Source organism: Macaca mulatta, chromosome 14 (assembly GCF_049350105.2).
Source record: "Macaca mulatta isolate MMU2019108-1 chromosome 14, T2T-MMU8v2.0, whole genome shotgun sequence".
Taxonomy (NCBI): domain Eukaryota; kingdom Metazoa; phylum Chordata; class Mammalia; order Primates; family Cercopithecidae; genus Macaca; species Macaca mulatta.
Window position 1 is genome coordinate 121737865 of NC_133419.1, and position 16868 is coordinate 121754732.

Consider the following 16868-nt stretch of genomic DNA (forward strand, 5'->3'; position numbering starts at 1 on the left):
ATATTTTGAATAACAGTTCTTTCTGAGATATGTCTTCTGCAAATACATTCTCCCAGTCTGTGACTTTTTTTCTCATTCTCTTGATACTGTCTTTTAGCTTATTTCTTTTCTTTTTTTTTGTTTGAGAAGGAGTCTTGCTCTGTTGCCCAGGCTGGAGTGCAGTGGTGCGATCTCGGCTCACTGCAAGCTCCGCCTCCTGGGTTCACGCCATTCCCCTGCCTCAGCCTCCCGAGTAGCTGGGACTACAGGCGCCCACCACCACGCCTGGCTAATTTTTTGTATTTTTAGTAGAGACGGGGTTTCACCGTGTTAGCCAAGATGGTCTGGATCTCCTGACCTCGTGATCCGCCCACCTCGGCCTCCAAAAGTGCTGGGATTACAGGCGTGAACCACCGCGCCTGGCCGTCTTAGCTAATTTCTTAAAACACCTATGTAATTAGAAATAACTCTAACCTACAACTGAAAAAGCATAAACTTAGTTTAATTTACCATAGAGGTTTTAAAAGTGGGAAGTAAGTTTTAAAATCCAGTGTTTTGCACAAGGAAGCTGTTTATTTCATACCTTGACACCCTTGAGCTAACTATTCTTCCTCCTTGATGGAAATGCCATTCTAAGGGATGAGGGTAGTTGTGACTTGGGATAGTTATACACCAGAGACCTCCTAAATTGCTCCTCTGTCTTTACCCCTGCTGAAGGTTGATAAAAATAGGATGGGACTATGTTGTTCTCTGAAATAGACTTGATGCATTGTGAAATTGACCAGCTTCATTATTATAGAAACATTTTTCCTATGTAGAAGACCTGCCTGACTTAGAAGTTAAGTATTGACTTGGAGAATACATGTTTCTCATAGCTATGAGAAGAGTTTCATTTTAGGACTAAAAATCTTAATTTGTTACATATTCTCCTTACTCAAAGGTTCAGGTTTTTGTTTTTGTTTGTTTTAAATTTTAGTTCTCTCTCTCCTGTCATCAAATTCATAATACAGTCACCCCTCCATATTCATGGACTCTTCATGCATTCAACCAACTGCAGATCGAAAATACTGGGGGAAGAAGGGTAGTTGTGTCTGTACTGAACACATACAGACTTTTTTCTTGTCATTATTCCCTAAACAATACAGTATCACAATTATTTACATTGTATTAGCTATTAAAAGTAACCTAGAGGTAAAGTAAACAGGAGGGTTTGTGTAAGTTATATGCAAATACTATACTACTTTATATAGGGGACTTGAGCGTCTGTGGATTTTGGTATCTGTAGGAGGTCCTGGAACCAGTCCCCCATAGATACGAGGGACAGCTGTATTTAGTTTCTGGTTCTGTCAACCTTGCCTCATTTTAGAATTTTTCAGGTAAAAATTTGAGTATGTTAGTATCAACTCTGATCAATAGTTTTATTCCATGAGTCTATATTTGAATGAAATGAGTTGGTCACATAGCTTTCTTTAAATTATGTAATCATGGCATACATCCTGCTTATTGATGAAACTACCAGTAACCCCTCTTTATAAGTCATTTTGGTAGAAAATGAGTAGATGAGAGGATGTTAGACAATAACGCTCTTCTTTCTTAACCCCTGGATCACAGAGGTGGGAGAGGCTATGGGGAAGTTTTTGTGGTTTTAACTATGTTCTACTCTTGCCTTGGATAAAGAAAACTTTCAGACCATTTAGTTTATGATCATTTTTAACATTTCAGAAGTTATTAATTGAGCTAATATTTTTGCTATGCTTCTTTTCTTCTTTGTGTGCATCTCTGGATTTACTTAATATATTTCTCAAATTAGGTTTGCAGTCCTGGGAAGACATTGATAAGCTAAATTCATTTCCCAAACTGGAAGAAGTGAGATTGTTAGGAATTCCTCTTCTGCAGCCTTATACCACTGAGGAGCGAAGGAAATTGGTAATAGCCAGGTCTGTTGTCCTGATTGTTTTGTTTTATTTTTGTGAGGCCTTATTGTTTCATTAAAGGAATAATGCACTATTTAGTGGGAGTGCACTATGAATTTATTCATCCTTTGAGCAGACTGTGCTTGAAGGAGCTGCCTCTGTAGCTCCAAATCCTGCTGAAAAGGAATGCGAGCAGTATGATGAGGAAAACATGAAATGTAGTTGGGCTGCTGACACCACTGAAAAATTTCTCTACAAATCTGTTTTTATGCTTTTTAATACTTAGAATATTTGAAGTCCTGTTTGGGGTCACAAAGTAAAAGTACGTACAGTAGGGAATCATTTCTATTATGGTTGTCCTTATTTTCTCTGTTAACGTATTGATTATTCAGATCGCAAATTCCTGAAACTTGGACTGTTTCATTCGTGGAAAACTTAAGAGAGCAGCATCTGCATTTTCTTCTTGAATGTAGATTGACTTAAATATGACCACCATTATTATCTTCTCTCTAACTCCCCTTACCTTTTGTGTCTCAGCCGCTGCCTCCACATAATTGGGAATTTCCCATGAGTATTTATTTTTGTATGAACCTTTAGCAGAAATAAGATTTGGGCTAAAATGCAAGGGCCATAGAGCTTTGCTTTTTTTCTCTTTGTATACTATACATACTAGTTTTGAAAGGGGAACTGTAGGCTTTAAGGTTCTCTAAAGAAGAGTGGTTCTTTAAACAGGTTGTTGATCTTTGTGACAAGCTAATGCCTAGCAGATCCTTACTGCTTTGTAGTTGTTAACGTACACATTAATATCTTTCTGAAGAAATAAATGTGAGCATACTTTTCTTTGAAGAAGAATACGTCTTGCAGTAGGTCTTGTGCTTTATTTTCTTTACACAATTCTTTTGCAAATATAATAAGTTAATTCTTGAATTATATAACCCAGTTTTACTGACTACTCTCTAGACTAGGCTGTTTAATATGACAGCCATTAGCTATGTGTAGCTATGAGTACTTGAAATATGTCTTGTCTGAATTGAAATGTGCTATAAGGGTAAAATAAATACTGGATTTCAAATATTTTATATGGCTAAAAATGTAAATTAGCTCATTTAAAAATATTGATTACACGTTGAAATGTTTATATATTCTGGATACATTGGGTTAAATGAAATATTAAAATTAATTTCATGTGTTTAATTTTTATTTTTTAAAAATGTGGCCATTAAAGAATTTAAAATTACATATGTGGCTTCATTATATTAATCTAAGTTGGACAGTGCTGCCTAGAATCTTGTTTTGAAAGGGGAGGTATGATTATGAAAGTTCAGTGTCACGTGAAAGTCAAATTCAATTTTTTTTGTCTTTTCAGTTTAGACCACTTTAGTTCATGTCAGTAGTTGTATACAAATGGAACTACATCAAATGTGTCCTTTCAAGAAAATGAGACTGGCCCACAAGCCAATTAGTTTCTTTCTAAAGCTAAATATATAAGTATCTTAAAATACGTCTTTATTTTGGTTTTAACTTATAGATTGCCATCAGTATCCAAACTTAATGGCAGCGTTGTTACTGATGGTGAACGAGAAGATTCTGAGAGATTTTTTATTCGTTACTATGTGGATGTTCCACAGGAAGAAGTGCCATTCAGGTAAAAAATTCCTCATTGGCCAAACACTTTAGAGCGTGGTGATGACAGTTAAGAACTCTTGTGTTAGAGCAAAATGTAATCATTTGTTATTGGACCCTTCTTAGAGAACTTTGTTAAAAAAAAATTTTAAAGAAAAGGAAGAAACACAAGAGCAAACCTATTTTATCTCGTTTTCTACAGCATATTTCTTTTAGCTTTGCACCTGTATTAAGAATGATGGGGTATTTGACAATTCCGGTAGCTCCTGCTGCATACTCCATATCATTGATTCCTTTTTGATCTTCTTTTTTGGGGTACATTTTTACCTACCCCTCAGATTAGTCTGTTCATTCATGTTGGATCTGCTTTTAGGATATACTAAGTTCTCCGGTTAGGAAGATTTGGCAAATGTGCAGTAAGTTCACAGAATATGAATATGAGAAAAGGACTAGAAAATAGACTCTTGAGGAAATATTAAAGGAATTAGGATGGTGAATATAAAGAGAAATGCTGAGGGCTAAATTAGTAATTAACTTTAAATATATGAAGAGTTAATAAATGTTGTCTAATGAGGAACTAACTTTAATTCTGTAAATGTAAAAGGAAATGTAGCAGGTACGATATGGGCAAACATACAAGAAAAAAATTACCCCCAAAACAGGTTTCTGGGTATTGGTAACTAGAATTGGTTACTGGAAAAGTTATGCGCTTTTCTTCCTTAATGACTTTAAGGGTAATATGAATACCCATTTGACTGGAGGAGTTTTAGACAAACAGCCTGAATGTCAGTCACATTAGTTGTTCTTTTGGTTACAAAATGCCTGTGACTTTAATTCATTCTGTGATTCTAATTCATTCTTATTGAATGTGTCTATTTTTCCCCCAAAGTTGTTTCTTGTTTATAGATTTTAAGGGGGTTAACATTCTATAAGTCTCAATCAGTGCCATATAACAAGATTTTGTGGTATTATTAGTAGCGTTTTAAAGCTAAGCATTTAAGAATATTAGATGAATTAAGTAAGATTTTTAAGGTAACTTTTAAAAACTATCTGAGAACAACTAAGTAGGGGAAAATAGATACTACTTTATCATTTAACACAACCTAGGTATATTAGGTTAAACCAGATGAAATTTTTTTTAGATAAAAAATGCTTTAATATCTGGTTTCATTTGGTCTAATCTAACATATTAATGGATTTGTTAGATTAATAAATAAAATAGCTTTGAGCATAAGTCTATCATCACAGTTTATTTAACTTCTAGTCTACTACAAAAGGTTTTTTGTATATAGACAGACACACACGTATACATATATATACATGTACATACATACATGCATATGTACCTACAGTCATCCATTGCTTAATGACAGGGACATGTTCTGAGAAATTTATCGTTAGGTGATTTTATGTTGCGAACATCATAGAGTATACCTACACAAACCTAGGTGGTATAGCCTACTACACACCTAGGCTATATGGTACAGCCTATTACTCTTAGGCTGTAAACCTGTACTGCATGTGACTGTAATGAATATTGTAACACAATGGTAAGTATTTGTGTATCTAAATACATCTAAACATACAACAGGTATAGTGATGATATGGTATAAAAGATAAAAACTGCTATACTTGTCCAAGGCACTTACCATGAAAATCTTGCAGGACTGGAGTTTGCTGTGGAAGAATCAGTGAGTGAGTGGTGAGTGAATGTGGAGGCCTAGGACATTACTATACACTACTATAGACTTTATCAACACTGTACACTTAGGCTATACTACATTTATACAATTTTTTTCTTTCTTTAATAGTAAATCAACCTTAGCTTAGTTTAACCTTTTTACTTTATAAGCTTTCTAATTTTTAAAAACGTTTTGACTCACATAATAACACCTAGCTTAAAATATAAACACATCGTACAACTGTACAAAAGCATTTTGTTTGTTTATATTTTTATTATATAAGCGTTTTTATTTTTTAAATTTTATTTTATTTTTCTACTTTTTAAACTTTTTTTTTAATTGAAAATGAAGCCACAAACACACACAAACCACTGTCCTGATCCTGATGTCAGGATCAATATCAGTATCTTCCACCTTCACATCTGTTCTCACTAGAAGGTTGTCAGGGGCAGGACATATATGGAGTCTTTGTCTCCTGTGATAGCGGTGCCTTCCTCTGGAATACCTCCTGAAAGACCTGCCTGAGGCTGTTTTACAGTTAATTTCTTTTTCTTATAAGTAGGAGTACACTCTGAAATAACGATAAATAGTATAGTAAGTCCATAAGCCAGTAACATAGTCATTGATTGTCAAGTATTATGTACTGTAAATAATTTTATGTGCTATACATTTATACAGTAGTGTAGTAAGTTTGTTTATACCAGCATCACTCAAATGTTTGAGTGATATGTTATGTTACGATGCTAAGATGTCACTAGGTGACAGGAATTTTTCAGCTGCATTATAATCTTATGGGACCACTGTTGTATGTGTGGTCCACTGTTGACCAAAATGTCTTCATGTGGCACCTAACTGTACAGTGAATTGTTTTCTGTCCCTGATGGTATAATTATTCTAAGTGCATTTATACTTCTGTACTAGTTGGTATTCTTGAATGGGAGTCATAGAAACCGGTTTTGATTAACTTTAGTCAGGAGAGGAATTTATTGAAAGACTATTGGGAAAAGAAAAGAATTGTTAGGTAGGATGGAGAACCAGCTTTAGACAGGAACCAAGGAAGTCAAGGATAGATACAGTATGAACTCTTGTTGTGCTTCATATATTGCCGCTGGCAGTGTCATCTCTAGACACCACATGCTGGACTTTACCACTGGACACTAGCAGCTACATCATTGGACTTTTTATTCCCTCATGAGTGCTGAAAATAATCTCTCACTGTCCTTTTTTTTCTCCATTTAAAAAATATTTACTAAGTACTTACCATGTGACTAGCAGTGTTGTAGGTGCGGTTAGTAGAAGTGAACAAAGTTCCTACCTTCATGGAGCTCATATTCTAATGGGTTTTCTCACACACCTTTACTTCATTCCCCAAGAATCAAAAGTCTGCATGGGACCAACTGGCTATGTTTAGGACATGTACTCACACCCCATCTCAAGATATAGGGAGGTGGATTATCTGCTCCGTTTTAGCTTCTGCAGGTGGGGTAAAATCTTGTTTCCTCTGATCTTGGGACTTTCCCTCAAATAGGAACAATTCAGAAAAACAAATAGTGTGTATTACTGTCTTCTATTAGGACTCTTCAATATCTACACATACATTTTCCCCATTTTTAAAAATTACTACATTTTTAAAAATTATTCTTATCTTCCCTAATGCATTCCTTGCACAAATGAAAATACATTTCTCTCTCCTTAAATGACATAACCTAAGTCTTATGAATTGCTGCATCTAGTTCCCAGTCTTGGATCTTTGGGTGGTATTCATTTATCCTTTATTTCCATATCTTTAAATCTGTTGATTCAGTTGTAAACTTAACTACCCTGGTATATACTGTTTACAGAATAATGGGAAAAATAGAGAAGAAAGAAAAGGAAAGTTAGTTAAAGTTCACAAACAATTACATGAAACAGGAAAGAACAAAATATACATGTGGACTGATGCTCTCATTTTTCTACACTGGGGCTATAATTGGTATTTACGACTTCCCTCTTCCATTATTTGCCTTTGTTTCTTTGCTTGCAACTAACTTTGCCTGCAGATGACTTTGTTGGACAGTGTTCTGTACCTCTTTGTTGGGGGAGAGGGGTGGATCTCAGTCTTTTCTGGTAAAATCTACACTCTTGGTAGTTTTACTTGTGTTGGGTTTTAGTAGTCTTAGATTACTTTTTACCACTAGGCCTGGTAATACCAGCAGATACCACCAGGGTTCCATCCACACTCGTATATTACCCCTCTTGCATTTCTCCTTGACAGTCAAGATTACTTATCTTAGCTGACAAGCTGATTTTTAAGTGGGGATTGTGGGTAGGGGATGACTTTTCCTAGTAATTTGTAGAACTTAAATTCAGTACTTGGAAGTCTCAGCTTCCAGTTGGAATAATTGTTGTAGCACTAGTGCAGACGTGCCTCTCGGGTTCTAAAGCTTCTAAACCTAGAAATATGAAATAAGAGTTTTGCAAGTTAGTCACTGGATGTAATCATGAGCTGTATTGTGTTTTTCACATTTACCCTTGAGTTTGCAGACCTGTCTGCTCTGACAAAGAACAACTGGTATCACTTTTGTTCTTCAAGATGCATACTTACTGAAGAGTTAAATGGGAATATGATAAGGAATCATCATCCAGTTTTTAGTGGTGCAATGTCTTTCTGTTTCCTTTTAGGGAAGTGGTGTTGCTTTTGCTTCAGTGCTTTTGTTGAAACGGATTCATAGACCACCTGTTTATTCTAATCCTAAAGACTCCATGACCAATTAGCTATTGCAAAAGATTCATGCATTCGGACTATTTTACTTGCTGTTCTGGCCTTGCTATTTATGTGATTATACCTACTTTCCCATGCACTAGTGGTTCAATGCCACTGCTTGGTTTCTCCCATCCTTCATTAAATTGAAATGGGCAACCTGATTTCAGTGTGTCTTATCTGCATCCCTGACCTATAAAGTGTTTTCAGATGTATGGGTGCTCTACTTCCTACTATATTTTCAAAGTCTTAGAGTAGGAAGTATCTTCTGGGTCCTTTTAGGATTTGTAATGGAGAAGAGGTAGGACATGAGTGACACAATAATAATAATAATGATCTCCATTATCATACTTATTTTCTTTCTTTTTTCTTTTTCTTTTTTTTTTTTTTTGTGGCGAAGTCTTGCTCTGTCACCCAGGCTGGAGGGCAATGGTGCGTTCTTGGCTCACTGCAAGCTCTGCCTCCCAGGTTCACTCCATTCTCCTGCCTCAACCTCCCGAGTAGCTGGTACTACAGGCGCCCATCACAACGCCCGGCTAATTTTTTTGTATTTTTAGTAGAGAAGGGGTTTCACCATGTTAGCCAGGATGGTCTCGATCTCCTGACCTTGTGATCCGCCCGCCTCAGCCTCCCAAAGTGCTGGGATTACAGACGTGAGCCAACGTGCCTGGCACATACTTATTTTCTATGTGTTTTTCCATATAAATAACTAAAGCCTTGCAATTCTTTTGGTGTTTTGTAATTAACCCTACTGAGCATGCTGTTATCTGAGCTAGTAGAGCAGAGCGAATGAGGAATAAGTTTATTCTTGGAAGAAAATTCTCTCAGGCAGGGGGATTTTACTGCCTTTGTAAGCAAGAAAAGATCAGTTTCATTTGACAGGGGAGGAGGGGCTACCCAGTTAGCAAGGGGGGCCTAAGTGAGAATTAGAGATTTAGGATACTCTTACTCATGTCAGAATCCTCCTGTATACCTCCATTCTAATTCTCCTTCTTTTTGTTTTCTAATCAATTCTCCATTGTATATGTAATAGTATCAATATGTATGCAAATTTAAGTGACTTGTAATTCAGCAACCTAGAGCATCAAACCCTGTGCATTTGTTTTTCTGGTTACATCAGCTCTATTTTTGTAAGAGAAAAAAGATCATTTTCTTAACAGTACCTGCATTTCAGTCTGTGCCTAAAGCCTAGTTTATGGAGATTTGACCTTAACATTTTCTTTATTTAAGCTATTTTGTATCCTCAGAACAGCAGATGTTCTACCTCAGAGTTTTGAATTCTTCATGCCCCGCATATTGTTCTGTTCTCAACAGCACTCTCTAAATCACCAGCACAGTACAGCACTCTCTAAAACAGTTCATGTGACCACAGGTGATAATTATTTCATTACTCCATGTCAAGGACTTACAGAATCCCTTTAACACTAATAGGATATTTACTGGCCTCTTCTAGACCAGAAACCAATCCTAAATTGTGCTTACTTACCTGAGGAACTATTGCCTGTAATCCACTCCTTGGTACCAATTTCTTAGTACAAACAACAGAAATCAATTCTGGCCAACCAAAGTAGAAGAGGAATTTAGTAAAAGAATAATGAATATTGTGTGGCCTACAGAATAGAAAAGATCAGAAAATTTCAAGTTTGAGCAGGATTGATGGGAAGCAAGGTACAGCCAAGGTTTCTGTTATCTCACTATACAAACAACATGCTTCTGACACTGGTCATTTTACATTAGTCATTTTACTAGTTCGCTTCCCTGAGCTTTTCTTCATTGCCCTCAGACACTTAAAGCCATGCTTTTGACTTCTTTGCTTTTCTGTATCTCTTGTGAATAATCTCTGTTAGACCTTGTGTCCTTGCATTACTCCTGAAGCTTTAAAATCCCAGTTACGGTTAGACAGTCTTATATCAGCTTCCCATGTTCTAGCTTCCAAGGAATGGAGAAAGAGAATATCTACTCCTCTTCAGTTTGTATAGTAGGAAGTGGTTCCAGCGTCTCACCTATCTTTGGTTTTCTAACAGTCAGAAGGGCATTCAGATGCTGGATAGCCAAAGTTGGCATATATCTACTATAGTACCAGTTCCTTAGTAGTTGTTCATACAAGTCCCCTGTGGAATTACCCATTCACACAGCAAATGTCTTTTGAGCCCTTGCAGTATACCGGGAACTATTAGGCTTTTAAAAAGGAACTATAATAGTATTCATGCTGATGGCCAGAGTGAGTGGCAAATAACAGCAGAGGAGTTGCATTAAAATGCATTTGTTATGAAGTATGTATTTGTTATGGAATAGCTATATATATACAGAGTATTAGTATTATACTTATCTCTTTCTCTTCCAAATTATATCCATAATCTCTCTGTAAAATGTCAGTGAATAGCACATAGTACTGTGTATAGTTAGTAAAAGGTGGAATTTGACCCTCTACATCATTCAGTGTCTCTTATAAAATTGAGCTTTACTTTCCAGGTAGGATGGAGGTATCCATTTATTTGGAGAAAACATTCCTTTTCATTTAATGAAATTTTTAAAGAAATCAGTGATCAGTGTTCAACTCAATTTTCCTGTAGATTCTTTTTTTTTTTTTTTTTTTTTGAGACGGAGTCTCGCTCTGTCACCAGGCTGGAGTGCAGTGGCACCATCTCGGCTCACTGCAAGCTCCGCCTCCTGGGTTCACGCCATTCTCCTGCCTCAGCCTCTGAGTAGCTGGGACTACAGGCGCCCGCCACCTCGCCCGGCTAATTTTTTGTATTTTTAGTAGAGACGGGGTTTCACCGTGTTAGCCAGGATGGTCTCGATCTCCTGACCTCGTGATCCGCCCGCCTCGGCCTCCCAAAGTGCTGGGATTACAGGCGTGAGCCACCACGCCCGGCCAGTTTTCCTGTAGATTCTAACTTCCACTACAGCCTTCCTAGTTCACTTCCCTGAGCTTTTCTTCTTCCTTTCATTTTCCTCTTGTGTCAGTTAAACATGAAATGGCTCTAATTAACTTTGACATAAAGTAAGAAAAGTTACTCAAAATGTCTTTGAGGTTATGAATAAAGAGCCGACATGATCAGCTGAATGTCCTTTATGGTAGCAAAGTTATTTTGTGAGTCAGTTGGATTATTCACACACATCTGTTTCTATGTGATTAGTCATTTTGGCAATAGAAGACTTTAAAGATGATCCAGAGATTCACATATCTGTTTCCCTGTTCCAGGATGAAATGCAAAATCTGAATCATTTGAATTTTTATGATGAAAAGAGTAAAATGTTTAGGAGACTGAAGGGAGACATACTTATTAAGAGCTTTATAATTTCTTATAGGTGCCCAATTATCCTTTTTATTGCCTTCTACTGATAGGTAGAGCTGGAAGTTTAGCCTCTCTAGCTGCTTATGGCAATAATGGACTAACAAAAAACTGAACAATCAGTCATATGTCTCATGTTTATTTACTTTGTGAAACAACAGAAGAGGAAAAGTCTCTGTTTTCTGATTCTTGGCCTTTGACCATCATACTGTTTGCTTTTCCACTCAATAGACTTTTTTCTTTTAAAGCCTTCATCTGGGCCTTGTTTCTTAGTGGCTTTTGTAGCAGTGGTGTGGCATGCTGTTTCCGAATAAGTTCAGTGTGTGCTGCAGGTAGCTGGAAAGATGTCCTTACTGGGCTGGCCATATTTCAGTTATTAGACTCTCATGCCTTACCAGGAGAACTTCTAGGAAATAACTCTAGATTCTAGCTGGGTTTCAAAGGCAGTTTAATTTATTTACTGAATACCTACTAAGGACCAAGAGGCACTGGGTTCCAAGCTGGAGATAAAGAGACAAAAACAGTAGTGTCTACTCTCAAGAAGCTAAGCTAGACATATATTTCCTTTGCTGGGCCCTCTTCATGTTCCCAACCTCTAAAACTTGAGTTACCCCAGGACTTAGTCCTTGGACCTCTTCTCTTCTGTACTCATGCCCTACACTTAGCCAGTCCTGAGGCTTTAAATGCTTTCTGTATTCTAATAACTGCCAGATTTATACATCCAGCTGTGATCTGCCCCTAAATTCCAGACTGCGATTTCCAACTGCCTACTTGGTATCTCTGTCTGGATGTTTAAACCTAATATATCCAAAACTGAAATTTTGATACCCTGTCTTTTCCCCTACCCTGCCTCCCTCACCTCTAGTCCCCTGTGCCATATCTACTGCTCTGCCAGTTTTTCTCCTTTTTTCATTTATTCCAATTGTTTAGGGAAGAAACATTGGAGTCATTTGTGATTTTTTTTCTCCCATACCCCACATCTAGTCTGTTTTTTTTTTTTCTTTCAAAAACTATATATAGAATCTGACTACTGCTTCCTATAACTTTAGTCCAAATCCTTCATCATATCTTACTTGTGTTATTGGAGTAGCCTACTGACCAGTCTCCCTGAGTCCACCCTTGCTCCCTTAAGGCCTGTGCATCTCATAGCAGCCTGTTTGTAAGAACTCAAGTTGATTTTTAAAGAAACAGCAGAGGCCGGGCGCAGTGGCTCATGCCTGTAATCCCAGCACTTAGGGAGGCCAAGACGGGAGGATCATCTGAGGTCGGGAGTTCGAGACCAGCCTGACCACCATGGAGAGACCCCCGTCTCTACTAAAAATACAAAAATAATTACCTGGGCATGGTGGTGCATACCTGTATTCCCAGCTACTTGGGAGGCTGAGGCAGGAGAATCGCTTGAACCCGGGAGGCAGAGGTTGTGGTGAGCCGAGATCATACCACTGCACTCCAACCTGGGTGACAGAGCAAGACTCCATCTCAAATTAAAAAAACAGACAAAAAACAGAAACTATCCTTACTCTTCCTCACACACATCAAGCACACTCCCTCCTCAGGCCTTTGCACTTTGTTCCCTGTTTGGAATGCACCAGGCTACCTGCTTCATTCTCTCCCTCGCTGATACCTTATCTGAGATTCCTTTTCTCCTCACCCAGTCTAAAATAGCACACCTCTGTCTCCTATAATTCTCTTAGCCTCCTTTTGTTCATATTTTTCTTGTCACTTACCAACACCTGACTTACATTTCTTGTATATTGTCAATCTCCCCTCATGGTACTGTAAGCTCTGTAGGAGTAGGGACTTTCTCTGTTTTGTACCTTGCCATCTCCCCAGTGCCTAGAGCGGTGCCTGGCAGTATAGCAAATGTTCAGTAAGATGACTGAGTATTTGCTTTATACTCTGAGAACACGAAGGAGGACTTAGGTCTGCTGGAAGAGGGTACTTTCCTGGAAAACGATTGAGTTAATCTGGCGACAGTGAGGGAAGAATATTCTAGACAGATGTGAGTACATAGGAAGTAAAGGCACAGAGGTATGAAATGTCTTTATGTGCAGTGAACTACAACAGTTTGATATGACTAGTGAAAAGTAGTAAGTGGGAGCTGGGCACGGCGGCTCATGCCTGTAATCCCAGCACTTTGGGAGGCCAAGGTGGCTGGATCACTTGAGGTCAGGAGTTCAAGACCAGCCTGGCCAACATGGTGAAACCCCATTTCTACTAAAAATACAAAACATTAGTCAGGCATGGTGGTGTGTGCCTGTAGTCTCAGCTACTGGGGAGACTGAGGCAGGATGATCACTTGAACCTGGGAGGCAGAGGTTGTAGTGAGCCAAGATTGTGCCACTGCACTCCAGCCTGAACGACAGAACTAGAGTCTGTCTGAAAAAAAAAAAGTAGTCAATAACTGGGAAGTAATGATACATATTATGCTGGGGAGGAAGGCAGGAAACAGGGCAGGCCACGAAAGACTTTGGTATGCTATGCTCGGACAGTAGGGCTTATTCTTATAGACAGTGGGAAACCATTGAAAGGTTTCAAGTTGGGAAGTTAAGTGGAGAGATTTTGGTTTGTATATAGAAGAAGATGATGAACAAATTTACAAGAAAAAATCAACCCCATCAAAAAGTGGGCAAAGGATATGAACAGACACTTCTCAAAAGAAGACATTTATGCAGCCAACAGACACATGAAAAAATGCTCATCATCACTGGCCATAAGAGAAATGCAAATCAAAACTACAATGAGATACCATCTCACACCAGTTAGAATGGCGATCATTAAAAAGTCAGGAAACAACAGGTGCTGGAGAGGATGTGGAGAAATAGGAACACTTTTACACTGTTGGTGGGACTGTAAACTAGTTCAACCATTGTAGAAGACAATGTGACGATTCCTCAAGGATCTAGAACTAGAAATACCATTTGACCCAGCAATCCCATTACTGAGTATATACCCAAAGGATTATAAATCATGCTGTTATAAAGACACATGCACATGTATGTTTATTGCAGCACTATTCACAATAGTAAAGACTTGGAAACAACCCAAATGTCCATCAATGATAGACTGGATTAAGAAAATGTGGCACATATACACCATGGAATACTATGCAGCTATAAAAAAAGTGAGTTCATGTTCTTTGTAGGGACATGGATGAAGCTGGAAACCATCATTCTGAGCAAACTTTTGCAAGGACAGAAAACAAAACACCGCATGTTCTCATTCAGGTGGGAATTGAACAATGAGAACACTTGGACACAGGAAGGGAACATCACACACCAGGGCCTGTCGTGGGATTGGGGGAGTGGGGAGGGATAGCATTAGGAGAAATACCTAATGTAAATGACGAGTTAATGGGTGCAAGACACCAACATGGCACATGTTTGCATGTTATGCACATGTACCCTAGAACTTAAAGTATAAAAAAAAAAAAAAAAAAAAAGCAGCAGCTGAGAAAGACCCAGAAACTTAATAATCAAGACTATAGTAAAGGAGGATATATGTGGTGGAGGTTGCTTATGTCTTTTTAGAGAGATTATGTGTATTAAGACTGAATTTCACTCTAGAATTTGAACTGGTCCTCAGAAAACACATCGTGAAGTTGTACTTGTTGTCTGGTGTTTATAGCTCTGATTTCTCTGAGGGTATAGAAATACCATTTAGAGAGAAAGAAACCTCCATGTTTGTGGGTCAGGCACATAGTAAAGTGTACATGTTTATTGTTTTTGCCTTGCCCTTGATCAGATGTCTGCCCACATTGCTTATATTTTTCAGTGTTCCCTTCATTTTGTGTTTACTTTCTCTCTCCATTTCCTCTGAGAGATTGAATCTGAGAAATTGAATCTAAATTGCTTCTTTAGTGCTTACCTAATACACAGTCATCCTCTTTAATTTTAAAGAGAAAAAAAGAAAAAAATGTAACTTTTAGAAATCAACTTATCATGTATCTTTGGGAACTCAGTGATTTCTCTTTGTTTTTGAGGACAGTGGTAGGAAGTAAATGCATTGATTTAGGGTGCCTTTTCAGACTTTAAAATTTTGCTTATCATAAGGAGGAGTCATAAGAAAATAGCTCCAGTGAACAATTATTTGATGGAAAGAGGAAGTACCATTGTCGGGGACAGTGGCAACTCCAGAAACAGGTTTTCTTAGAGGCTTTTCTTTGCCTTTTCTTTTCTTTGATACCTTATTTTCTGTTTGTCCCGAGTAATCCCTGATCTATGTCCTGGGAAATCCTTTATGATGGCAAGGATTACATTAGGAATTCCTCAAATGCTGACTTGATTGTCATTGGTGGTATGCTTTTTAAAATATGGAGAGTATGTTTTTCCCTGCTTCAGACTAATGGCTTTTCTAAATAGAGCTGATCGTATCTCCATGTTATTGTGAGAGCAGGCAGCAGCCTGTATTTGGACACCACCTCAATGAAGGCTTATTTTGTCTTGGATGCTGGAGAAATCTTAGTGTGCTGTGTCCGTTACCTCATATTCCTTCCAAACAGAGGACCTGCTGTTGTGAAGGAACATTTCTATACTGGACATGAGTCTCCTGGGGTTCTCCATATTGCCATGCTCCATCATCCTCTGACAAGGGCCGTGACACAGCACTCCTCACATTCAGCCAAGAGTCTGAGGAGAAACAAAAGGGGCATTTTCTTTGGTGCACCATGGAGAGCCTCTGAAATGTTAGCTTTCCCTGTTGCTTACAGCCTTTGTCATTCCAGTTACCTTGGACTTTATTTTGACTTCTTGCCACTTTCCCAGCCCAGCAGAAGACAGACTACCTTCCTAATCTTGATTGGAGTTATATACAAGTATTTGGATATACTTGCAAAGGAAAGAGGAGTGAGAGCCAGCCCTCCCAAATCATGGGCTTGGAGAAAATTGTCTTCGCTGTCTGAACTTTCGTTTTGGCCAGGGCAGGGGGCCAGTTTTATCTTTTTCATTTTTGTTTGCTTTTTGTCAGTAAAACACTACTAAAAATTATTGAGAGTAATAAAACATTCATGTTCACGCTGTTCAGAACTGATGATAGTTGGCCGGGCGCGGTGGCTCAAGCCTGTAATCCCAGCACTTTGGGAGGCCGAGACGGGCGGATCACGAGGTCAGGAGATCGAGACCATCCTGGCTAACACGGTGAAACCCCGTCTCTACTAAAAATACAAAAAACTAGCCGGGCGAGGTGGCGGGCGCCTGTAGTCCCAGCTACTCCGGAGGCTGAGGCAGGAGAATGGCGCAAACCCGGGAGGCGGAGCTTGCAGTGAGCTGAGATCCGGCCACTGCACTCCAGCCCGGGCTACAGAGCAAGACTCCGTCTCAAAAAAAAAAAAAAAAAAAAAAAAAAGAACTGATGATAGTTAATATTTTCTACTTTGAGTTTATTTTTCATTAAAAAGAAATATTATACATAAAATTGGAGTGCCTTTTTTCTACTAATCTCAGTCCTACTTCTTACTCCAAAAGTAACCACTAGCAGAAATTTGATTTGTATCCTTGATGTCTGTTTTTCATATTTTATATCTCCATTGAAATATAAAGTAGCATTTTATGATTCTTTGTTAGTGTGAATTGCTATTTCTTCCCTCATACTGTGGCTTTTCAACCTTGTCGAAAGGGCAAGCACACGATTATAACTG

General features: G+C 38.2%; 1 protein-coding gene across 3 annotated transcripts in view; it reads left to right on the forward strand.

Moving 5' to 3' along the window:
• The window catches only part of TBCEL (tubulin folding cofactor E like), a 69538-nt gene that overhangs the window by 32734 nt on the left and 19936 nt on the right, over positions 1-16868 (forward strand). For all 3 annotated transcript variants that reach the window (XM_077960646.1, XM_028832648.2, NM_001266372.1), the window contains 2 exon segments: positions 1790-1916; positions 3421-3537. In XM_077960646.1, the coding sequence (XP_077816772.1) occupies positions 1790-1916; positions 3421-3537 (244 nt within the window).